The 23,385-nt window shown below is 37.8% G+C and overlaps 1 protein-coding gene across 3 annotated transcripts in view; it reads left to right on the top strand.

Annotated features, from left to right (window-relative positions):
• Nucleotides 1-23,385, top strand: part of RNF24 (ring finger protein 24) — a 109,496-nt gene that overhangs the window by 64,117 nt on the left and 21,994 nt on the right. For all 3 annotated transcript variants that reach the window (XR_014073680.1, XM_081558861.1, XM_081558862.1), the window contains exons 2-4: nucleotides 3,112-3,261; nucleotides 20,544-20,586; nucleotides 22,706-22,747. Coding sequence is in view for 2 of the 3 variants with exons in the window: in XM_081558861.1 (XP_081414987.1) it covers nucleotides 3,119-3,261; nucleotides 20,544-20,586; nucleotides 22,706-22,747 (228 nt within the window). In the remaining variant the exon portion in view is untranslated. The remainder of the gene's footprint in view (nucleotides 1-3,111; nucleotides 3,262-20,543; nucleotides 20,587-22,705; nucleotides 22,748-23,385) is intronic.

Below are 23,385 nucleotides of genomic sequence, written 5' to 3' on the forward strand. Positions count from 1 at the left end.
GCCTCCCTGTCCATCACCAACTCCCTGAGTCCACCCAAACCCAGGTCCATCAAGTCGATGATGCCATCCAGCCATCTCATCCTCTGTCGTCCCCTTCTCCTCCTGCCCTCAATCTTTCCCAGCATCAGGGTCTTTTCCAGTGAGTCAGCTCTTCACATCAGGTGGCCAAAGTATTGGAGTTTCAGCTTCAACATCAGTCCTTCCAATGAACACCCAGGACTGATCTCCTTTAGGATGGACTGGTTGGATCTCCTTGCAGTCCAAGGGACTCTCAAGAGTCTTCTCCAACACCACAGTTCAAAAGCATCAATTCTTCGGCGCTCAGCTTTCTTTATAGTCCAACTCTCACATCCATACATGACCACTGGAAAAACCATAGCCTTGACTAGACAGACCTTTGTTGGCAAAGTAATGTCTCTGCTTTTTAATATGCTATCTAGGTTGGTAATAACTTTCCTTCCAAGGAGTAAGCGTCTTTTAATTTCATGGCTGCAGTCACCATCTGCAGTGATTTTGGAGCCCAGAAAAATAAAGTCAACCACTGTTTCCACTGTTTTCCCATCTATCTGCCATGAAGTGATGGGACCGGATGCCATGATCTTAGTTTTCTGAATGTTGAGCTTTAAGCCAACTTTTTCACTCTCCACTTTCACTTTCATCAAGAGGCTCTTTAGTTCTTCTTCACTTTCTGCCAGAAGGGTGGTGTCATCTGCATATCTGAGGTTATTGATATTTCTCCCGGCACTCTTGATTCCAGCTTGTGCTTCCTCCAGCCCAGCATTTCTCATGATGTACTCTGCATATAAGTTAAATAAGCAGGGTGACAATATACAGCCTTGATGTACTCCTTTTCCTATGTGGAACCAGTCTGTTGTTCCATGTCCAGTTCTAACTGTTGCTTCCTGACCTGCATACAGGTTTCTCAAGAGACAGGTCAGATGGTCTGGTATTCCCATTTCTTTCAGAATTTTCCACAGTTTATTGTGATCCACACAGTCAAAGGCTTTGGCATAGTCAATAAAGCAGAAATAGATGTTTTTCTAGAGCTCTCTTGCTTTTTCAATGATCCATAGGATGTTGGCAATTTGATCTCTGGTTTCTCTGCCGTTTCTAAAACCAGCTTGAACATCTGGAAGTTCACGGTTCACGTATTGTTGAAGCCTGGCTTGGAGAATTTTAAGCATTACTTTACTAGCATGTGAGATGAGTGCAATTGTGCAGTAGTTTGAGCATTCTTTGGCATTGCCTTTCTTTGGGATTGAAATGAAAACTGACCTTTTCCAGTCCTGTGGCCACTGCTGAGTTTTCCATATTTGCTGGCATATTGAGTGCAGCATTTTCACAGCGTCATCTTTCAGGATTTGAAATAGCTCAACTGGTATTCCATCACCTCCACTAGCTTTGTTCATAGTGATGCTTCCTAAGGCCCACTTGACTTCACATTCCAAGATATCTGGCTCTAGGTGAGTGATCACACCATCGTGATTGTCTGGGTCGTGAAGAACTTTTTTGTACAATTCTTCTGTGTATTCTTGCCACCTCTTCTTAATATCTTCTGCTTCTGTTAGGTCCCTACCATTTCTGTCCTTTATTGAGCCCATCTTTGCATGAAATGTTCCCTTGGTATCTCTAATTTGCTTGAAAAGATCCCTAGTCTTTCCCATTCTATTGTTTTCCTCTATTTCTTTGCGATCTATTTCTTTGCATTGATCACTGAGGAAGGCTTTCTTATCTCTCCTTGCTATTCTTTGGAACGCTGCATTCAAATGGGTATATCTTTCCTTTTCTCCTTTGCTTTTCGCTTCCTGTCTTTTCACAGCTATTTGTAAGGCCTCTTCAGACAGCCCTGTTGCTTTTTTGCATTTCTTTTTCTTGGGGATGGTCTTGATTCCTGTCTCCTTATGGCTTGCAATTATAATTATTTTTTTTTTCTGGATATTGATTGTGAAAACTAATAAACATCTTTTACTATTGTGATTATGTAACTATTATTCACTTAATATCATTGTATCATGATTGGTCAACAAAAAAAATAACAGAACTCTATATCACCAAAATTACCATGTAATAGAAAAACTTGCAAACACTTTAAAATCCAGATGCATATCTGAATTATCTAGGAATTTTTTGAAAAATGCAGGTGCCAAAGTATTGCTTTTTTTTCACCAGAGCTCTAGATATGTTTCTAATGAGCAGCCATGTTTAAAAACAACTGAATTGTATGATGATCTTTTACTTTTATCTAGTTTGTTTCACTTTTTCTATGTCATATTCAGTGCTCCCATTTCATTTAGTTTATGTTTTTCAACTTCTCCGTCTCTTTTGCTGTTGTTCTTTCTCAAGCCTTTATCAAATGTAGTATAAAAGCTTTTGCATACTATATATAAATAATATGCATAATATATATATATATATTTTAGAAAACTTATGAATTTTTGCCTAACTAAAAAATGTATGACATTTTGATTCCACGTGTTTGACTTAGTATGAATAGAGTGCTAGATTTCTAATTTTAAAAAAATGATCTGCAACAGAGGTTCACTGTATAGCACAGGGAAGTGTAGTCAATATCTTGTAATAACCTGTAATGGAAAATAGTTTCAAAAATAATATATGTGTATATTCACCTTGCTGTGTACTTGAAACATTGTAAGTCAACTATACTTCAATAAAATATAAATATTAAGAGAAAAAAAAATTTTTTTAATTTTATAAATATTATTACTTTAAAAGTTCAAGAGTTTTTAAAAATCTTTAAACTTCTATTATTTCCCATTGCACTTCTTTGAGGTGAACATTTTCATGTATTTATTGATTATTGCCTTTATTTCAGTGACGTACCTCTCTGTGAATACCTTTTTGTAAAGCTTTTTAGGTGGGATCACAAGCTTCTGGAATAATGCCAGATACATAGTAAGTACTAAAAAAGTATTTATGGTGTGATAAATGAATTAATAGCAAGGATATTAACCCTCGTCTACCATATTTGTTTTAAATGGGATCAAGCCTTATGAAAAAATTTTCCTCTATACACGTATTATACAAAATAATGCGATCATGGTTCTTAGTCTTTATAACCTAATTTTTTCTCCTTCTTTTGTTTCCCCACAGTTCATCCATGAGCTCGGATTTCCCACATTACAACTTCAGGATGCCTAATATTGGATTCCAGAACCTGCCACTCAACATATATATTGTGGTTTTCGGCACTGCTATATTTGTCTTCATCCTTAGTTTACTCTTCTGTTGCTACTTGATTAGGTAATCAATTTTCATTCTATGTTGCTTTAATATATGTTAAGCAGTCAATAATCAGCTTTCTGCCCTTAGGTTAAAGTGTTTTAAACCTATGGCAATTAACAAATGTTCTAAAATTAAGGTGAGTCCATGATTCATTCATTCTCACAAATCCTCCACAACTAGCTCATTCCACTTAATATTATATTTATAGATATAATATTTATAAATTCTTATTAGTCACTAAGCCATGTCTGACTCTTTGCGACCCCCTGGACAGTAGCCTGCCAGGCTCCTCTGTCCGTGGGACTTCCCAGGCAAGAATACCGGATTGGGTTGCCATTTCTTTCTCCAAAGGATCTTCCCAACCCAGAGATTGAACCTTCATCTCCTGCTTGGCAGACAGATTCTTTACCACTTCGATACATTTTAGGAATCAATATTTATTAGGTACTTACTGTGTGCCAGACCCTGTGCTGTGTGTGCACTGCAATTAAACAAGGTAACGTTATTATCTTTATTTTTCAGAAGTTAAATAATTTCCCTACAGTCACACAGATGAAAATTGGTTAGACTTGGGACCCAAACCTAGTTGTGTCTGACCTTAGAGCATATGCTCTTAACCACTTAAAAAAATAAAAATAAATCATATTTATCAGGCTTCATTTCCAAAATAACCATTTCAGAATTTCATAATCACACTCAAAGGACAGATTTGTACACTGAGGATATTCTAAAACTTTTCTATTAAAGTATAGTTGATTTACAATATTAAAACGTTTTTGAGCCTGGAATTTTTTAATAAGACGAGAACCTACTTTACTTTTCTTTTAGTAATGGATGGCAAGCGGTTAGGTTGGCCAAAAAGTTCATTCAGGTTTGCCCATAAGCTGCTACAGGAAAAAACAAACGAACTTTTTGGCCAACCCAATACTTAAGAAAAACAAAATATTCCCCATTCTTACCTCCTTTCAAGATTCCTGCAATGCAGGAGACCCAGGTTCGATCCCTGGGTCGGGAAGATCCCCTAGAGAAGGGGATGGCTAAATAAGTCACAATTTATTATTACTAGAATGTTTCCTGGAAGAATAGCAAAAAGATATTTCTGTTAAATGCATTTGCCATAGCAAATGCAAGATAAAACAGTGCCATCTAAAATATTAGTTAAGGCTTCCCTGGTGGCTCAGTAATACATAATCCAGCCTTGTCCAGGAAGATCCCACATACCATGGAGAAACTAAGCCCATGAGCCACAACTGTTGAGCCTGTGCTCTAGAGCCTGAGAATTGCAACTGCTGAAGCCTGCACACCCTAGAGCCCATGCTCCACAGCAAGAGAAGCCACTGCAGTGAGAAGCCCATGCACTGCAATTTGAGAGTAGCCCCTGTTCACCACAACTAGAGAAAAGCCCACGCAACAACAAAAACCCAGCACACTCAAAAATAAATAAATAAAATTTTAAAAAATAATAATAATAAAGAAGTTCAACAAACCACAGAAAAATGGGCTTTTTGGGGGGAGTGTTTTTTGTAAAATGGCTGACAATCCATGACTAAGAGAAAATATTACACACATGCATGCATGCACACATATACACAAAGAGAGAGAAATTAATTTCTGTAAAAAGAATTTTGCTACATGGCATATCTAAAATATCTGAAAACCTACATCCTCACAAAAACCAACACACTGATGTTTGAGGAAAGAAGCTGTACTCGTAATTACCAAAACTTAGAAGCAACCAAGATATTTTTCATTGAATGAATGAATTGTAGTGATCTAGATAATAGAATATTATTCAGCACTGGAAGTAAATTAGTTATATCAAGCATTGAAAAGACATAGAGGAATCTTAAACACATATTTCTAAGTGAAAGAACCCAATTTGAAAAGGCTACATACTATATGATTCTAACTATATGACATACTGGAAAAGGCAAAACTATGGAGACAGTAAAAAGATCACTTGATGCCAGGAGCTAAGGGAGAGGGAGGGATGAACAGGTGGAGCAAAAGAATGTGTAGGTCAGTAAGACTATTTTATATGTTACTATAATGGTGGATTTCATTTGCATGGTCTAGGACATCTTCATTTTGTTATCCATAAAGAGTATTTCTAGCATATCCAGTAAAAGCATGTATGTTTTATTTATTTATTAAAAAATTTTTTACTTTATATTGGATATAGTTGGTTAACAGTGTCATGTCAGTTTCAGGTGTACAGCACAATGATTGTTATACATATATATGTATGCATGCAATTGCTGTGACTTTGGTTATTTTGTTTTTCTGAGACAGAGTAAATCAGCTTTCTCTCTCTCTCTCTTTTTTTTTCTTATTCAGCTTATTCTGATTATTTCCATTATAATAAGAGTATGGTTGGAGTAGTAAATGGCAAACCACTCCAGTATTCTTGTCTGGAAAATTCCACAGACAGAGGAGCCTGGGGGGCTACAGTCCATGGGATTGCACAGTTGCACACAACTGAGCACACCAAGAGTATGATGGAGGACGGATAGTGCTTTGGGGATAGTATTTGCAATCAAGCAAATGTTATGTTTAGCTTAAAACAAACAAGATTGGATCTTAATAGATTTGTAGTAGTGATCATACTCTGTTCCTTGGCAAATTGAGTCATTGTTAACTGAGTAATTCTCTTTTGGGAAGCATCTCAGACTTTGCTCAATAACCGTTTGGTGAAGTAGTTATTACAGTTTCTCAGTAGCATTCCTTCTTTTTCTTCCATCTCATGCATGGATGGCTAGTTCACTCCGTTGAGTTTCCCTGGTGGCTCAGATGGTAAAGAATCCGCCTGCAATGAGGGAGACCTGGGTTCAATCCCTGGGTTGGGAAGATCCCCTGGAGGAGGGCATGGCAGCCCTCTGCAGTATTGTTGCCTGGAGAATCCCCATGGACAGAGGAGCCTGGCAGGCTATAGTCCATGGGGTTGCAAAGAGTCAGACACAGCTGAGTGACTAAGCACAGCATAATGGTAGATACCTGTCATTGTGTATTTTTTTTTAAAAAAGGATCTGATTTCTCAACAGAAACAGTAGGGAAAAAAATTAAAGTATTGATATTCATTTAAAACAGAAAAAGAGGCTCACTTTCACCATTACCATTCAACATTGTACTAGAAGTTCTAGCCAGAAGATTTAAGCAAGACAAAGAAATAGAGGGTATTCAGTTGGAAAGAAAGAAGTAAAACTATCTCTTTTTGAAGATGACCTGATTCTATATATAGACAGTTCTATAGAATATATATACACACACAAAAAAAATCTAGGACTAATAGACAAGCAAACTTTGAGAATATAGAAGTAACACCAAAAAAATCAATTATATTTCTGTTCAGCAGCAAGGGACAATCTGAAAAGGAAATAGGTGAAACATTTACAGTAGCATCCAAAAGAATTAAAATCCTAGGAATAAGTTTAACCAAGGAGGTGAAAGATTTATATACTGAGAACTATAAAATATTGCAGAAATAAAGAAAACCTAAATTAATGGAAAGATTTCATGAACTGGAAGACTAAATATTATTAATATGGCAGTATTCCTCAAAACAATCAAAAGATTCAGTGCAAAGACTCCAAATTCTAATAACCTTTGATACAGAAATGGAAAAACTGATCCTCGGAGGTCTTAATGACCCGGATAACCACAATCATGTGATCACTCACCTAGAGCCAGACATCCTGGAGTGTGAAGTTAAGGGGGCCTTAGGAAGCATTCAATTCAGTTCAGTCGCTCAGTCATGTCCGACTCTTTGCAACCCCATGAACTGCAGCATGCCAGGCCTCCCTGTCCATCACCAACTCCCGGAGTTTACCCAAACTCATGTCCATCAAGTCGGCGATGTCATCCAGCCATCTCATCCTCTTCCATCCCCTTCTCCTCCTGCACCCAATCATTTACAGAATCAGGGTCTTTTCCAATGAGTCAACTCTTCGCATGAGGTGGCCAAAGTATTGGAGTTTCAGCTTCAACATCAGTCTTCCAATGAACACCCAGGACTGATCTCCTTTAGGATGGACTGGTTGGGTCTTCTTGCAGTCCAAGGGACTCTCAAGAGTCTTCTCCAACACCACAGTTCAAAAGCATCAATTCTTCGGCGCTCAGCTTTCTTCACAGTCCAACTCTCACATCCATATATGACTACTGGAAAAACCATAGCCTTGATTAGACAGACCTTTGTTGGCAAAGTGATGTCTCTGCTTTTGAATATGCTATCTATGTTGGTCATAACTTTCCTTCCAAGGAGTAAGCATCTTTTAATTTCATGGCTGCAATCACCATCTGCAGTGATTTTGGAAACATTACTGTGAACAAATACCAGACCACCTTACCTGCCTGCTGAGAAACCTGTATGCAGATCAAGAAGCAACAGTTAGAACCAAACATGGAACAACGGACTGGTTCAAAATTGGGAAAAGAGTACATCATGGCTGTATATTGTCACCATGCTTATTTAATTTTAACTTATATGTAGAGTACATCATGTGAAATGCTGGGCTGGATGAAGCACATTCTGGAATCAAGATTGCTAGAAGAAATATCAGTAACCTCAGGTATGCAGATGACACCACCCTTATGGCAGAAAGTAAAGAGGAAATAAAGAGCCTCTTGGTGAAGGTGAAAGAGAAGAGTGAAAAGGCTGGCTTAAAACTCAACATTCAAAAAACAATGATCATGGCATCCAGTCCCATCACTTCATGGCAAATAGATGGAGAAACAATGGAAACAGTGACAGACTTTATTTTCTCAGGCTCCAAAATCATTGCAGATGGTGACTGCAGTCGTAAAATTAAAAGATGTTTGCTCCTTGGAAGGAAAGCTTTGGCAAACCTAGATAGCATATTCAAAAGCAGAGACATCAATTTGCACCAGTTTGCCAACAAAGGTTCGTATAGTCGAAGCTGTGGTTTTTCCAGTAGTCATGTATGGATGTGAGAGTTGAACTGTAAAGAAGGCTGAGCACCGAAGAATTGATGCTTTCGAATTGTGGTGCTGGAAAAGACTCTTTGAGAGTCCCTTGGACTGCAAGGAGATCAAACCAGTCAGTCCTAAAGGAAATCAATCCTGAATTGGAAGGACTGATGCTGAAGTTGAAGCTCCAGTATTTGGCCACATGATGCAAAGAGTCGACTTATTGGAAAAGACCCTGATGTTGGGAAAGATTGAGGGCAGGAGGAGAAGGGGGTGACAGGATGAGATAGTTGGATGGCATCACTGTCTCAATGGATATGAGTTTGAGCAAACCCCGGAAGACAGAAAAGGACAAGGAAGCCTGGTATACTGCAGTCTGTGGGGCACGAAGAGTTGGACACTATTGAGCAACTGAAAAATAACAGTTCATTTATAAGTGCAGGCGGCCCAAATAGCCAAAACATATAAATATATATTGAAAAAGAAAAAAGGCAGGAAGACTCATACTTCCCAATTTCAAAACTACTTTAAGCTACAGTAATCAAATGTGGTACCAGCATAAGAATGAACATACAAATCAATAAAATAGAATTGAGAGTCCTGAAGTAAATCCAAACATCAATGATGAATTGATGGGTTTTGTTTTTTTTTGGCTTTTGTGGCTCTCCGTATAGGTTTTTTTTAATTGAAGTATAGTTGATTTAAAATGTTGTTTTAATTTCTGTTGTACAGCAAAGTGACTCAGTTATACATATATACATATATATTTTCTAATATTTATTTATTTGGCTGTGCCAGGTCTTAGTTGCAGCATGTAGGATCTTTGATCTTCATTACAGCATGCAAGATCTAGTTCCCTGACCAGGGATTGAATCTGGGACCCCTGCATTGGGAGCATAGAGTCTTAGCCACTGGACCACCAGAAAAGTCCCAATATATATATATTTTTTCCATTATGATTTATCATAGGATATTGAATATTCTCTGTGCTGTACAGTAGGACTTTGTTGTTTATCCACGTTGTTGTTGTTGGGCTCAGTTTCTCAGTTGTGTCTGACTCTTTGCAACCCTGTGGACTGTAGCCTGCCAGGCTCCTCTGTCCATGGAATTTTCCAGGCAAGAGTACTGGAGTGGGTTGCCATTGCCTACTCCAGGGAATCTTTCCAACCCAAGGATCAAACCTGTGTCTCTTGCACCTACTGCATTGACAGGTGGATTCTTTACCACTCCACCACCTATACTATATATAATAGTTGGCATCTGCTAACTGCTATCTGATTTACTTCACTTTGTATGATAATCTCTGGGTTCATCCATGTTGCTACAAATAGCATTATTTCATTCTTTTTTTTTAATTTATTTATTTTAATTGGAGGCTAATTACTTTACAATATTGTAGTGGGTTTTGCCAAACATTAACATGAATCAGCCATGGGTGTACATGTGTTCCCCATCTTGAACACCCCTCCCCCTTCCCTCCCCATCCCATCCCTCAGGGTCATCCCAGTGCACCAGCCCTGAGCACCTTGTCTCATGCATCAAACCTGGACTGGCAATCTGTTTCACATATGATAATATACATGTTTCAATGCTATTCTCTCAAATCATCCCACCCTTGCCTTCTCCCACAGAGTCCAAGAGACTGTTCTGTACATCTGTGTCTCTTTTGCTGTCTCGCATATAGGGTCATCGTTACCATCTTTCTAGATTCCATATATATGCGTTAGTATACTGTATTGGTGTTTTTCATTCTGACGTACTTCACTCTGTATAATAGGCTCCAGTTTCATCCACCTCATTAGAACTGATTCAAATGTATTCTTTTTAATGGCTGAGTAATATTCCATTGTGTATATGTACCACAGATTTCTTATCCATTCATCTGCCGATGGACATCTAGGTTGCTTCCATGTCCTGGCTATTATAAACAGTGCTGCTATTTCATTCTTTTTTAATGACTGAGAAATATTCCATCATATATATGTATCACATCTTTATCCATTCATCTGTTGTTGGACATTGAGATTGTTTCCATGTCTTGGCTATTGTAAATAGTGCTACTTTGAACATAGGGATGCATGCATCTTTTCAAATTATAGTTTAGTCTGGGTGTATCCCAGAAGTGGGATTGCTGGATCATATGGTAGCTCTATTTTTAGTTTTTCAATAAATCTCCATACTGTTCTCCATAGTGGCTGCACCAATTTATATTGAACCAACAGGGTAGGAGGGTTCCCTTTTCTCCACACCCTCTCTAGCATGTATTGTTTGCAGACTTTTTGACGATGGCCATTCTGACAGGTGTGAGTTTTGATTTGCATTTCTCTGATAATTAGTGATGTTGAGCATCTTTTCATGTGCTTTTTGGCCATCTGTGTGTCTTCTTTGGAGAAATATCTATTTAGATCTTCTGCCAATTTTAAACGTCATGGGTAATTTGATAGAGATCACATTAAATCTGTAGATTGCTTTGGGTAGTATGGTATGGCTAGTTGATTTTTGATAAGGGTGCCAGGCCTCTTCCGTGGTAAAAGAATAGTGTATTCAACAAATTGTCTTCAACAAATGGTGGACCAACTGAATAATACATGCAAAAGAATACATTTGAACCCTTGTCTCATTTCCTATATAAAAATTAACTCAAAAAATAGATCAGCAATCTAAATATGAGCTAAAACTATCACACTCTTATGAGAGGGACTTCCCTGGTGGTCTAGTGGCTAAGAATCTGCCTTCCAACACAGTGTTCGCTGGTTTGATCCCTAGTCAGGGAACTAAGATCCCACGGGCCAAGGGGCAACTAAACCCTATTACTGCAACTAGAGAGCCTGTGTCCTGCAACTGCTGAGCCCATGTGCTACAACTACTGAGCCCACATGCTCTTGAGCCCATGCTTCACAATAAGAGACGCCCACGTGCAACAACTTGAAAAGCCTGCAAACTGCAACAAGAAGCCCTTGCACAGCAACTAGAGAAAGCCCACATGCTGCAATGAATTATCAAGCTGTTTTGGTAATACCCAGCACAGCCAAAATTTAAAAATTAATTAATTAATTAAAAAAAATAAAATTCTTGGGAGAAAACAGGGGTAAATCTTCATGACCTCAGACTGGCAATGGTGTCTTAGATTTGACAAAACACTCTTAACATCCCTATAGTGGAGGTTTCTAATGGATCCTGTTATTTCTTCCCTAAATATTTACCTTTCATGTTTATTACAAATGCACACCCACACCTGTCCTAGGTCCTAATGTGAGCTGAATGGACCCTGAATTAATAGTCAGCCTTTTAGACCTCCTCACCTTGGTGACCACGTTTTGTCAGAACTCACCACCATGACCCATCCATCTTGGGTGGCCATACACGGCATGGCTCATAGTTTCATTGAGTTAGACAAGGCTGTGGTCCATCTGATTAGATTGGCTAGTTTTCTGTGATTGTGGTTTTCATTCTGTCTGCCCTCTGATGGAGAAGGATAAGAGGGTTATGGAAGCTTCCTGATGAAAGAGACTGACTGAGGGGGAAACTGGGTCTTGTTCTAATGGGCAGGGCCATGCTCAGTAAATGTTTAATCCAATTTTCTGTTGATGGGTAGGGCTGTGTCCCCTCCCTGTTGTTTGATCTGAAGCCAAACTATGATGGAGGTAATGAAGATAATGGCTATAGACCAAATGACTATGCCAAAGCCTTTGACTTTGTGGATCACAACAAACTGGAAAATTCTGAAAGAGATGGGAATACCAGACCACCTGACCTGCCTCCTGAGAAATCTGTATGAAGGTCAAGAAGCAACAGTTAGAACTGGACATGGAACAACAGACTGGTTCCAAATAGGGAAAGGAGTACGTCAAGGCTGTATATTGTCACCCTGCTTATTTAACTTATATGAAGAGTACATCATGAGAAATGCTGGGCTGGATGAAGCACAAGCTGGAATCAAGATTGCTGGGAGAAATATCAATAACCTCAGATATGCAGATGATACCACCCTTATGGCAGAAAAGTGAAGAAGGACTAAAGAGCCTCCTGATGAAAGTGGAAAAGGAGAGTGAAAAAGTTGGCTTAAAGCTCAACATTCAAAAAACTAAGACCATGGCATCCAGTTCCATCACTTCATGGTAAATAGATGGGGAAACAATGGAAATAGTGACAGACTTAATTTTTTGGGCTCCAAAGTCACTGCAGATGGTGACTGCAGCCAGGAAATTAAAAGATACTTGCTCCTTGGAAGAAAAGTTATGACCAGTCTAGCCAGTATATTAAAAAGCAGAGATATTACTTTGCCAACAAAGGTCCATCTAGTCAAAGCTATGGTTTTTCCAGTAGTCATGTATGGATGTGATAGTTGGATTATAAAGAAGGTGGAGAGCCAAAGAATTGATGCTTTTGAACTGTGGTGTTGGAGAAGACTCTTGAGAGTCCCTTGGACTGCAAGGAGATCCAACCAGTCCATCCTAAAGGAAATCAGTCCTGAATATCCATTGGAAGGACTGATGCTGAAGCTGAAACTCCAATACTTTGGCCACCTGATGCAAAGAACTGACTCATTTGAAAAGACCCTGATGCTGGGAAGGATTGAAGGCAGGAGGAGAAGGGGATGACAGAGGATGAGATGGTTGGGTGGCATCACAGACTTGATGGACATGAGTTTGAGTAGCTTCAGGAGTTGGTGATGGACAGAGAAGCCTGGTGTGCTGCAGTCCATGGGGTTGCAAAGAGTCGGACACGACTGAGCTACTGAACTGAACCTTGTGACTGCTTTTGATTGAGGTTCCCAGGGGTAATGACTGTATTACTGGTGTTATTTTACATTTAGTGTAGCATAGTACTATTATTACGGAGAAGGCAATGGCAACTCACTCCAGTACTCTTGCCTGTAAAATCCCATGGATGGAGGAGCCTGGTAGGCTGCAGTCCATGGATTGGGAAGAGTCGGACACGACTGAGCAACTTCACTTTTTGCTTTCATACACTGGAGAAGGAAATGGCAACCCACTCCAGTGTTCTTGCCTGGAGAATCCCAGGGATGGGGGAGCCTGGTGGGCTGCTGTCTATGGAGTTGCACAGAGTTGGACACTACTGAAGCGACTTAGCAACAGCAGCAGCAGCAGTACTATTATTATGCATATTTAGTGGTGATTGTTATATTAAAAATCTACTGTGGTGTCAGACAAGAGGAAGACTTATTCTGATGTCTAACCTTAATTTTTTGTAAAACAGTTTAAACTAAGGAAGAATATTACCTATTTAGGCTTTCAAAATGCATTATAAAATTTTTTTAACATATTATATTCTCCTTAATTTTAGAAAATAAAGAAAAATAAGATTTTTCTTAACTTGACAGCAAGAAGACAGCTGAATTTAAAAATAAGTAAAAGAGATTTCCCTGATGATCCAGTGGTTAAGAATCCACCTTGCAATGCAAGGGACACCAGTTCAATCCCTGGTCGAAGAAGATCCCACATGCTGCAGGGCAACTAAAGCCCATGCGCCACAAATACTGAGCCCAAACACCACAACTACTGAAACCTGTATGGCCTAGAGCCCGTGCTCCCCAATAAGAGAAGCCACCACAACCCAGCACAGCCTAAATAAATAAACATTAGAAAAAATAAGTGAAGGGCTTAAATAGCCTTTTCTCTAAAGAAGATATATAGATGGTCAACAAGCACATGAAAAGATGTTCAACAGCATTGGTCATTAGGGAAATATAAGTTAAAACCACAACAAAATTCACAACTAGTAGGATGCTATAGTCAAAAATATGGAAAATAGTAAGTGTTGATAAGGATATGGAGAAATAGGAACCCTCATACATTGCTGGTGGGAATGTAAAATGGTATAGTCACTGTGAAAAAGAGTTCATCAACTCTTTGAAAGTTAAACATAGAATTACCATAAGACCCAGAAATTTCACTCCTAGGTATATACCCAAGACAAATGAAGAAGTATGTCCACAAGGAAGTTAGTATACCATGTTTATAGCATTATTCATGAGAGCCAAAAGGTGTAAACAACCCAAATGCTCATCAGCAGATAAGTGGGTAATCAAATTGTGGCTTATACATACAGTGAAATAGTATTCAGCCATAAAAAAGTAGCAGCATACCGATACTTGCTACAACTAGAAAGAGGCTTGAAAACATTATGCTAAATGAAAAGCCAGATACAGAAAGGTCATATATTGTATGATTTATTTTATGTAATGTATCTATAATAGACAAATCCATAGAGACAGAAAGCAGGGAAGGTGAGATGGGGACCAACTACTTAATGAGTACCAGATATTTTTGATGAATAAATGTGTGTTTTCTTAAGATTTATTTATTTATTTTATTTTTTGTCTGTGATGGGTATTTGTTGCTGCACTTGGGCTTTCTCTAGTTGTAGCAAGTGGGGGCTACTCTTCATTGCAGTGTCCTGGCTTCTCACTGCAGTGGCTTCTTTTGTTGTGGAGCATGGGCTCTAGACACACAGGCTTCAGTGGTTGCAGTGTGTGAGCTCAGTAGTTGCAGCTTTCTGGCTTAGTTCCTCCACAGCCTGACTCTTCCTGAACCAGGGATTGAACTGGTATCCCTTGCATTGCAAAGCATACTGTGTTTTTTTTTTTAATAGGAATTAGACAGTCTATATTCTAAAACACACACACACACACACACACACACACAATCTGTACCAATTAAATGCAATAAAGTTGAAAGGAGATATAAATTACAGTCTTTCTCTTTTTAAACAGTCAATAGTAAAATACTACAGTCAGCTCACTATACACAAAAATCATGAACAGCAGTGCAAAGCATATTCTTAACTACTAGACCACCAGGGAAGCCTGGAAAAGTTTTGAAATTAAAGTGAACTAGTGGTTTCACAATGTTGTGACTACACTAAGTACTACTGGATTATACACTTTAAGATGGTTAATTGTGTGTTATATGAATACAAGTAAAAGAATGATAGTATTTTTATCTGAGTCAAGAAGAAATAGAAAGTATTAATAACTATATATCTAATAAAAGCATTCCCACAAAGAAACTCCAAGCCAGATAGCTTCACCAGTGAATTTCTCCAAACACTTAAGGAAAAAATACTACTCTTATATGACTTTTCCAGAGAACAGAAGTGGAAGAAACATTTCTTAACTCAAATAATGAGGCCAGATAATTTTGATTCCAAAGCCTGACAAGGACATTATAAGAATGAAAATTATAGACTAATCTCTCTCATGAACAAAATATTAGTAAATCAAATTCAGGGGTATGCAAACAGGTGGTACATAACAACCAGTGGAGTTTTGTTCCAGGAATGAAGGTTGTTTTAACATCTGAAAATCAATCAATACAGTGTACCACATTAACAGTAAAAAGGAAAAGTATGATAGGGAAAAACACTTGACAAAAATTAATACCTATTCATGATTTTTTTTTTAATCTAAAACTAGGATACAGGGAACTTTGTTTATTTGAATAAAGATATCTACAAAAAATCTAGAGAAAACATTGTATTTAATAGTAACTATTGATAAGGACATTCACTGTCACCACTTTTATTTAATATTGTACTCAAAGTCCTAGCCAGTGCAGGGGGAAAAAAAGTAAAGAATAAAGAACAAAATCTGTGAAGGTTAAACTGTTACTATTTGCAGACAAAATAATTGTATATTTTAAAATCCAAAAACTTATGCAGATAAGCTGTTTAGAATTAATGAGTGAACTTTGCAAGTCACTAGATAGGATCAATGTACAAAAATTGAATTTTTTTCTATGTAGTAGCAACAAAGAATTAGAATTTAAAAATTTTTAAATACCATTTACAGTAAATCAAAAATTATCAAATACCTAGGAATAAATTTAGTGAAGGATATGTAAGTGTTCTACATAGAAATGTGTACAGAGAAAGAAGACCTAATAAATAGAGTTTGCTATATTCATAGGTTGGAAATTCAATCTTACAAAGATGTCAGTTCTTCTCCCCAGTTAATCTAAAAATTAAACACAATCTCAGTCAAAATCCCAACAGGTTTTTTGTGGAAATTGATGAGCTCATGAAATTTATATGAAAATGCAAAGGCCCAAAAATAACCAAAATAGTTAAGAAGAACAAAGCTTGAGGACTTGTACTACCAGGCCCCAGAATGTGTTACAAAGGTCCAGTACTGAAAACAGAGTGCTCTTCACCCAGCACCCAGATATTCTGTAGTAAAAGGAATCAAGGCTCTTTGAAAGAAGTCATTAACTACACAACTGAGCGTGGAAAGTAAAAGATGAGCTTGTAACATGTTTTGGTGCCAGTGAGCTAGAAAATGCATGGAAAAGGATGAGGGCATGCTGAAAGGCCACAAGAGTCAATCTGAAGGAGGGCCTAAAAGCCTAAATCTATTCTGAGCAGCATAATAATGATCATATTAAATTATAACCTGTAGATTAACACAAATGTCCATGCTGATATAAACAAATGAGGGAGAAGGGGCATCTTTTGCTTACAGAATAATCCCAGTTAATGTACAAGGAATTAGGAAACCATGAAACCACCACTAGGCAAACACTACAGAATTGTTGCAAGCAGGATGTCTTGATGCTACAATCAGTGGGCAAAAGCTTGAGAAAAAATAAAGTTTCATAGTTTCAACATCTCTCCCCCAACTGACATTGATATTTGCAACTGGTATCGATCAGTAACTTTACAATGGGGAGACCCAGTAGACACTGCCATAACCAAGTGATCATGTTTGATACATCAGAATCCTGAAAAACAAGGAAAAACTAAGGAACTGTCACAGATTAGTGAAAGCTAAGGAGATGTAACTAGAGGCAAACTGGGATCCTGAATTGGATCACAAGATAGGAAAAAAAATATTAGTGAAAAAACTGGTGAAATTCAAATAAAATCTGTTTGGTTAATACTATATGAGTATTAATATCAAAATATCAGTGTTAATTTCCTGCTTTTGATCATTGTACTACAGTTGTGTAAGATGTGAATATTGGAAAACTAGGGAGAGAAGTATATGTGAACTCTGATATTTTTTGCAGCTTTCCTGTAAGTCCAAGATTATTAAAAAAAAAAAAACTGGCATGGTATTGACACAAGGTGTGTTAGTTTCCCAGGGTTGTGGTAACAAAGTACCACAAGTTAGATGGCTTAAAACAATAGAAATTTATTAATCTCTCACAGTTCTAAAGGCTAGAAGTTCAAAATTAAGGTGTTGGCAGGGCCATGCTACCTCTGAAGGCTAGCTGGGGAGGATCTTTCCTTGCCTCTTCTTAGTTCCTGGTAGTTATCAGCACTCCTTGATGTTTTCTGACTGGTAGGTGCATCACTTCAGTTTCTGCATTTGTCTTCACCTGGCCTTCTCACCTGTCCTCTCATCTTCTTCTAAGAACAACAGTCATATTGGATTTATGGTCCACCCTCATCGTAATATGACCTCATTTTAACTAATAAATAGTCTGCAAAAATTACATTTCCAATTAAGGTTACATTCTGAAGTAGCAGTTTGATATTAATTTTGAAGGGGCTCTGTTCAATCTAGTACACAAGAATTGGCAAATAAACCAATGAGAGAACAGAAACTCGAGCAACAGAACCATATACTGGTCTGACTTACAGCAGATATATCATTGCAACACAGTGGGGAAGGATCTTTTCAATAAATGAGTCAAATGAAAATCTGCATGTGGGTGAAAAGAATCTTGACCTCTACCTCATGTCATACATACAAATTCCAGATGGATCATAAACCTAAATGTGATAGGTAAAATAAATTATTTTCACAGTACACACACGAGATTATCTTCATGATCTGGAGGTTGACAAAGATTTCTTTAACTGCACAAAAAGAACTGACGTTATTGGAAAGAGTTGATAAACAGGGAGGAGTTGATAAACTGGTGCATGTGTGCTCAGTCACTGTCCAACTCTTTGTGACCCCGTGGACTGTAGCCTGCCAGGCTCCTCTGTCCATGGAATTATCCAGGCAATAATACTGGAATGGGTTGCTGTTTCCTCCTCCAGGGGATCTTCCTGACTCAGGAATCGAACCTGAGTCTCCTCCATCAGCAGGCAGATTCTTTACCACTGAGCCACCTGGGAAACCCAACTGGGCTTAATTTAAATTAAAAGCTGTTGTTCATCAAAAGATAACATTAAGAGAATGAAAAAAGCTATAGAGTAGGAGAAAATAATTGCAGTACCCAACAGACTTGCATCTAAAATATTTAAAGAACTTCTACAAATCAATAAGGAAAAGATAGTCAACTCATTTTCTTAAATGGACAAAATACTTGAATAGGCATTTCATAAAAGAATATATCCAGGCAGCTCTCACCTTCTGAGATGGCCCACACTCTGTCTGTGGAGTGTGTTTCTCTCTAAATAAGCCCACTTCTTACCGATTACTTTGTCTCTCACTAAAGTCTTTCTGCAATCAAGAAGCAGAGCTTCATTACATCCAGAGACCAGGTGTGATCTTGAAACCAGGCAGAGCCCTATGGGGCTCCCAAGGATGGAGGCCTTTCTGTCTCCCATTTCTTTTTTTTTTAATATTTATCTTTTGGTTGAAGGATAACTGCTTTACAGAATTTTGCTGTCTGTCAAACATCAACATGAATCAGCCATAGGTATACATATGTCCCCTCCCTGTCTCCCATTCCTTGTAGGCAAGACTTCAGTCTCCCATGACCTTCCCTGAGTTCCAAAGGGTGGATTAAAACAGCTGCTAATCAAAGGAGGAGCAGCAGCCAAGAAACCAGTGAGGCAAGACTAAAGGGACTGGAGAAGCCCATCAAGATTAGGACACCTGTCACCTGAGATGAGATTAAGTGAAAGTCTCTCATGTCTGACTCTTTGTGACCCCATGGACTGTACTGTCCATGGAATTCTTCAGGCCAGAATACTGGAGTGGGTAGCCGTTCCCTTCTCCAGCAGATCTTCCCGACCCAGGAATAAAACCCAGGTCTCCTGCAAGCCCTGCTCACACCCTAATCTTGTCAAATCCCACCTTTGACCCCTTATAAAAACCCTCATCAAGTTCTCTGGGGTTGAGACACATAGTTTTTCGAGGCAGAAACCTGGCATGTCTCCCTTTGCCTGACAAAACAATAAAGCTATCCTTTTCTGCTTCACTGCCCCGCCTCAAAAAGAAGTATCCAATCAGGAAATAGGCATACAAAAGGGTCCTAACATCATTTGGGAAATGCAAAATTAAAACCAAAATGAGAGGGTACTTCTCTGGCAGTCCAGTGGTTAGGACTTCACCTTCTAATAATGCAAGGGATGTGAGTTCAGTCCCTGGTCAGGGAGCTAAGATCCCACATGCCTTGTAGCCAAAAAACCAAAACATAAAACAGAAGCAGTATTCTAACAAACATTTAAGACTTTTAAAAAAAAGTCCACATCAAAAAAAAAAAAAAACTTAGGAAAAAGAAAACCAAAATGAGATACCACTGAACACTCACCCGATTGGCCAAAAAGTTTTAAACTGACCTTACCAAGCTGTGGCAAAGATGTGGAACAACTAGAACTTTCGCATATACTACCTACCCGCAGGAGTAAAATTTGTACAAGCACTTTGGAGCAGCAGTTCTACTCCTAGGTATATACTCAACAGAAATGAGTCTACGTGTCCACTAAAAAACATGCAGAAGAATTTGTATAGCAGCTTTATTTGTAATAGCCCCGAACTGAAAGTAACCTAAATATTTGTCAACAGTGAAATGGGTAGTTTCATATTTATTCATAAAATGGAACACTGTGTCAGTCAAAAATAACAATTACTGCAGCAACATGGATGAATTTCTCAAGTAATTATTGACTGACATAAGTCAACACAGAAGAGTATACACCAAATGATCCATTTATGTGAAGTTCAAAAACAATCATAGTTAATCTACAATGATAAAAATTAGGAGTTTTAGGTGTGAATATTGATTGGGAAGTCATTTCAGGGATGCTGGAAATGTTCTATGTACTGATCTGGGTGATAGTTATACTAGAGTGTGTAATTTTTTTAATATTTGTATTCTTGAGGCTTTTTTTCATTGTTAGATGTATATTATACTTCAATTTTTAATAAAGAAAAATGTGATATATTAAATATTATATCATAAATATAAAAAGAATTGAGGCTTCATTAAAATACTTGAGAGTTTGTTTTAATGAGATTTCACTTGATCCTATATGTTTGGATAATGTTCTATGGTTCACTGGTCACTTTCTCATAACATAGTAGTGGGTATGTCATTTGAATGTATTCTGGAATAAAGATTCTAGATTTTAAACCATAAATGATACAAATTAATACCAAAAATAGGAAGTTTAAAATTTTTTTCAAAGTCTTATATGGAAATCTCAATATTGCATTGCTCATTTCTGTCTTTTAGGCTAAGACATCAAGCACACAAAGAATTTTATGCCTACAAACAGGTGAGAGAGATTTACTTAAGACTGGCTTTGATCATGTTTTTCACCAAATAATGAGGGCTCAGATTTCCATGCGTATTTTGAACTGAGACTGGATTTGCTTGTGTTCATTTTAGCATTTTGCTTCCTAGTTTGCAGTACAATATACTTCACTTTAAGTATTCTTAAGTATTACTTGAAGTTATAGAAAGTTCAAATGATAAAATAATACAATTTAACAGGGAACTTTGGTGAACATTTTGCTAAAGAGAAATGCTGTACCTTAAAATCCTAAAGCTACTATTATTCTAATGGAGTTCAGAGATCCAGTAAATGAATTTTTTACCTTCCTCCTTGTTAAAAGACATACTAGTTCCTTGGAGGTAACCAGTTGTATTATACTGATCCCATCTTCTCCCATTTTACTTTAAATATTAGTTCACATCATACCACTGGAAGTCCAGATACTTTGGTCATTGTTGTTAATTCCTTGCCCTTAGTACTGTCCCTTTGCTGATTTGTTCTTTAAGGTAATAAATTTAGCTTTTCTTAAAGGCCCGTAAAATTTTTTTCTTCTTCCATGTGTCATCCATTAATACTTTACCACTGACACCAAACAGTGGGCCTAGGTATTCCTTAATTTTCTTTTGAAATTATTTTGTCATCCTTAGTAGTTTGGGAGGGGGAAAGAAGGGGGGGGTCACAAACTTCAGTTTATTTGGGTCTTTAATCTGTAACTGATCTTACAGAACCATGTCATCGTTTTAGGATTACATATCTTTTTGTCCATCTTTTGTCTGTGTTGCTTTGAAATCTGAGCTCATTGGTGAGTTCCTTAGATGTCCACACTGATATTCATAGGTAACCCCACTCTTCTCCATGAGTCCTGTGGGATTCATTTACACAGAAAAATGTCTTCATTTTCTAATGGAATGAATGAATCTGTTTGTCTCAGTATTGTCTCAAATTGTTTTTTGAGAAACCTTTATACTGTTTTCCATAGTTAGTGGCTGCACCAACTTACGTTCCCACCAATAGCACAGGAGAATTCCCTTTTTTTCCACACCCTCTCCAGCATTTGTTATTTGTAGATTTCTTACTGCTGGCCATTCTGACTGGTGTGAGGTGGCCCTCATTGTAGTTTTGATTTGCATTTCTCTGATAATTAGTAATGTTGAGCATCTTTTCATGTGACTGTTGGCCATCTATATGTCTTCTTTGGAGAAATGTCTATTTAGGTCTTCTGCCCATTTTTCAATTGGCTTGTTTTTTGTTACTGAGTTGTATGCATTGTTTGTATATTTTGGCAATTAAGCCCTTTTCAGTCACATCATTTGCAAATATTTTCTCCCAGTCTGTAGGTTATCTTTTTATTTTGTTTATGGTTTCCTTTGGGCTTCCCAGGTGACTCAGTGGTAAAGAATCTACCTGCCAATGCAAAAGATGAAGGAGACATGGGTTTGATCCCTGGGTTGGGAAGATCCCTGGAGAAGGAAATGGCAACCCACTCCAGTATTTTTAGGGGAGAATCCCATGGACAGAGGAACCTGTTGGGCTGCTGTCCATGGGGTGGCAAAGAGTCGGACACAGTTGAGCACGCATGCATGCATGCAGTCAGTCTCCATAAAGTTAGGTTAGGGACAGCACCTGGATGAATTTCAAGCCCATTTATATAACTCTGGATAGAGCTAAAGTTTTCTGAGGATAGTGATGTAAAATAATACGCAAAGCTTCAAAAATTAAGGTTGACCTTACTTTTCACTGTTTTACAAATTACCAGTCAGTCCCATGAGTCAAAACTGTGTTTTACCAAATCATGAGGCAAGCAATCTCATTTACTTTCCCCCCATATAAGCAATTACTCCAGAATGGCATGTATTAATGTTGTCTCCCAAAATTTAATCTGTTCTCAAAGAGATTTTAAAATTGCTTTTCAGAAGAATATTGCACCATTGCTCAAGTTAAAAGAATATTGCTGAAATGTTCTGTCTCAAACTGTAAAAGAGATTCTCCCCAATACTGAATATGAGGTGATATGAGCTATATACACAAGAATATAAAAGAAAAATATTTGTGAGTAAAATGAGACATATTTTAAATTACAGATATAAACGGACATAAAAGCATACTTTTTGTCTTACAGGTTATATTAAAAGAAAAAGTAAAAGAACTGAATTTGCATGAGGTAAGTTGCCTATAAGTATTTTAATCTGTTCTTGAGTATATCTGGGGGCTTCCCAGGTGGCTCAGTGGTAAAGAATCCGCCTGCTAATACAGGAGACACGGAAGACTCATGTTCGATCCCTAGATCAGGAAGATCACCTGGAGTAGGAAATAGCAACCCACTCCAGTATTCTTACCTGGAAAATTCCATGGACTGAGGAGCCTGGTAGGCTACAGTCCATGGGGTTGCAGAGTCAGACACAGCTGAGCACACACACCACCACTGAGTATATTCTAACAGAAATGGTATGCTGTGGTATTCATAATGTCTTTATTTTCAGAAGCTGAAAAAAAAATTAGGCTTATTTTGATCAGCTTAATAGAATATTTGAGGGTGAGGTCACATAAAAATCCATTTTGTAAAGACTTATAAGAGAGTAAAATAACTCATTTTTAATGGGGTTGTTGGCAACATAAGATTTCATAGCAGCAGGGATGCTGCTTGCTGTCCATACTATGTGAGTAGGAGACAGATCTAAACAAGTTTTTCTATTCAAGATGAATTTGCATTAATTTCACTCTTAAAAATATTCCCAGAAGTTTTTTCTTACCAACGCCACAAAAAAGGCAGTGATTGCTTCATGACAGTGGGGATTTGGG

This window comes from Giraffa tippelskirchi, chromosome 13 (assembly GCF_054371585.1).
Source record: "Giraffa tippelskirchi isolate mGirTip1 chromosome 13, T2T-mGirTip1v1.2.pri, whole genome shotgun sequence".
Classification (NCBI taxonomy): domain Eukaryota; kingdom Metazoa; phylum Chordata; class Mammalia; order Artiodactyla; family Giraffidae; genus Giraffa; species Giraffa tippelskirchi.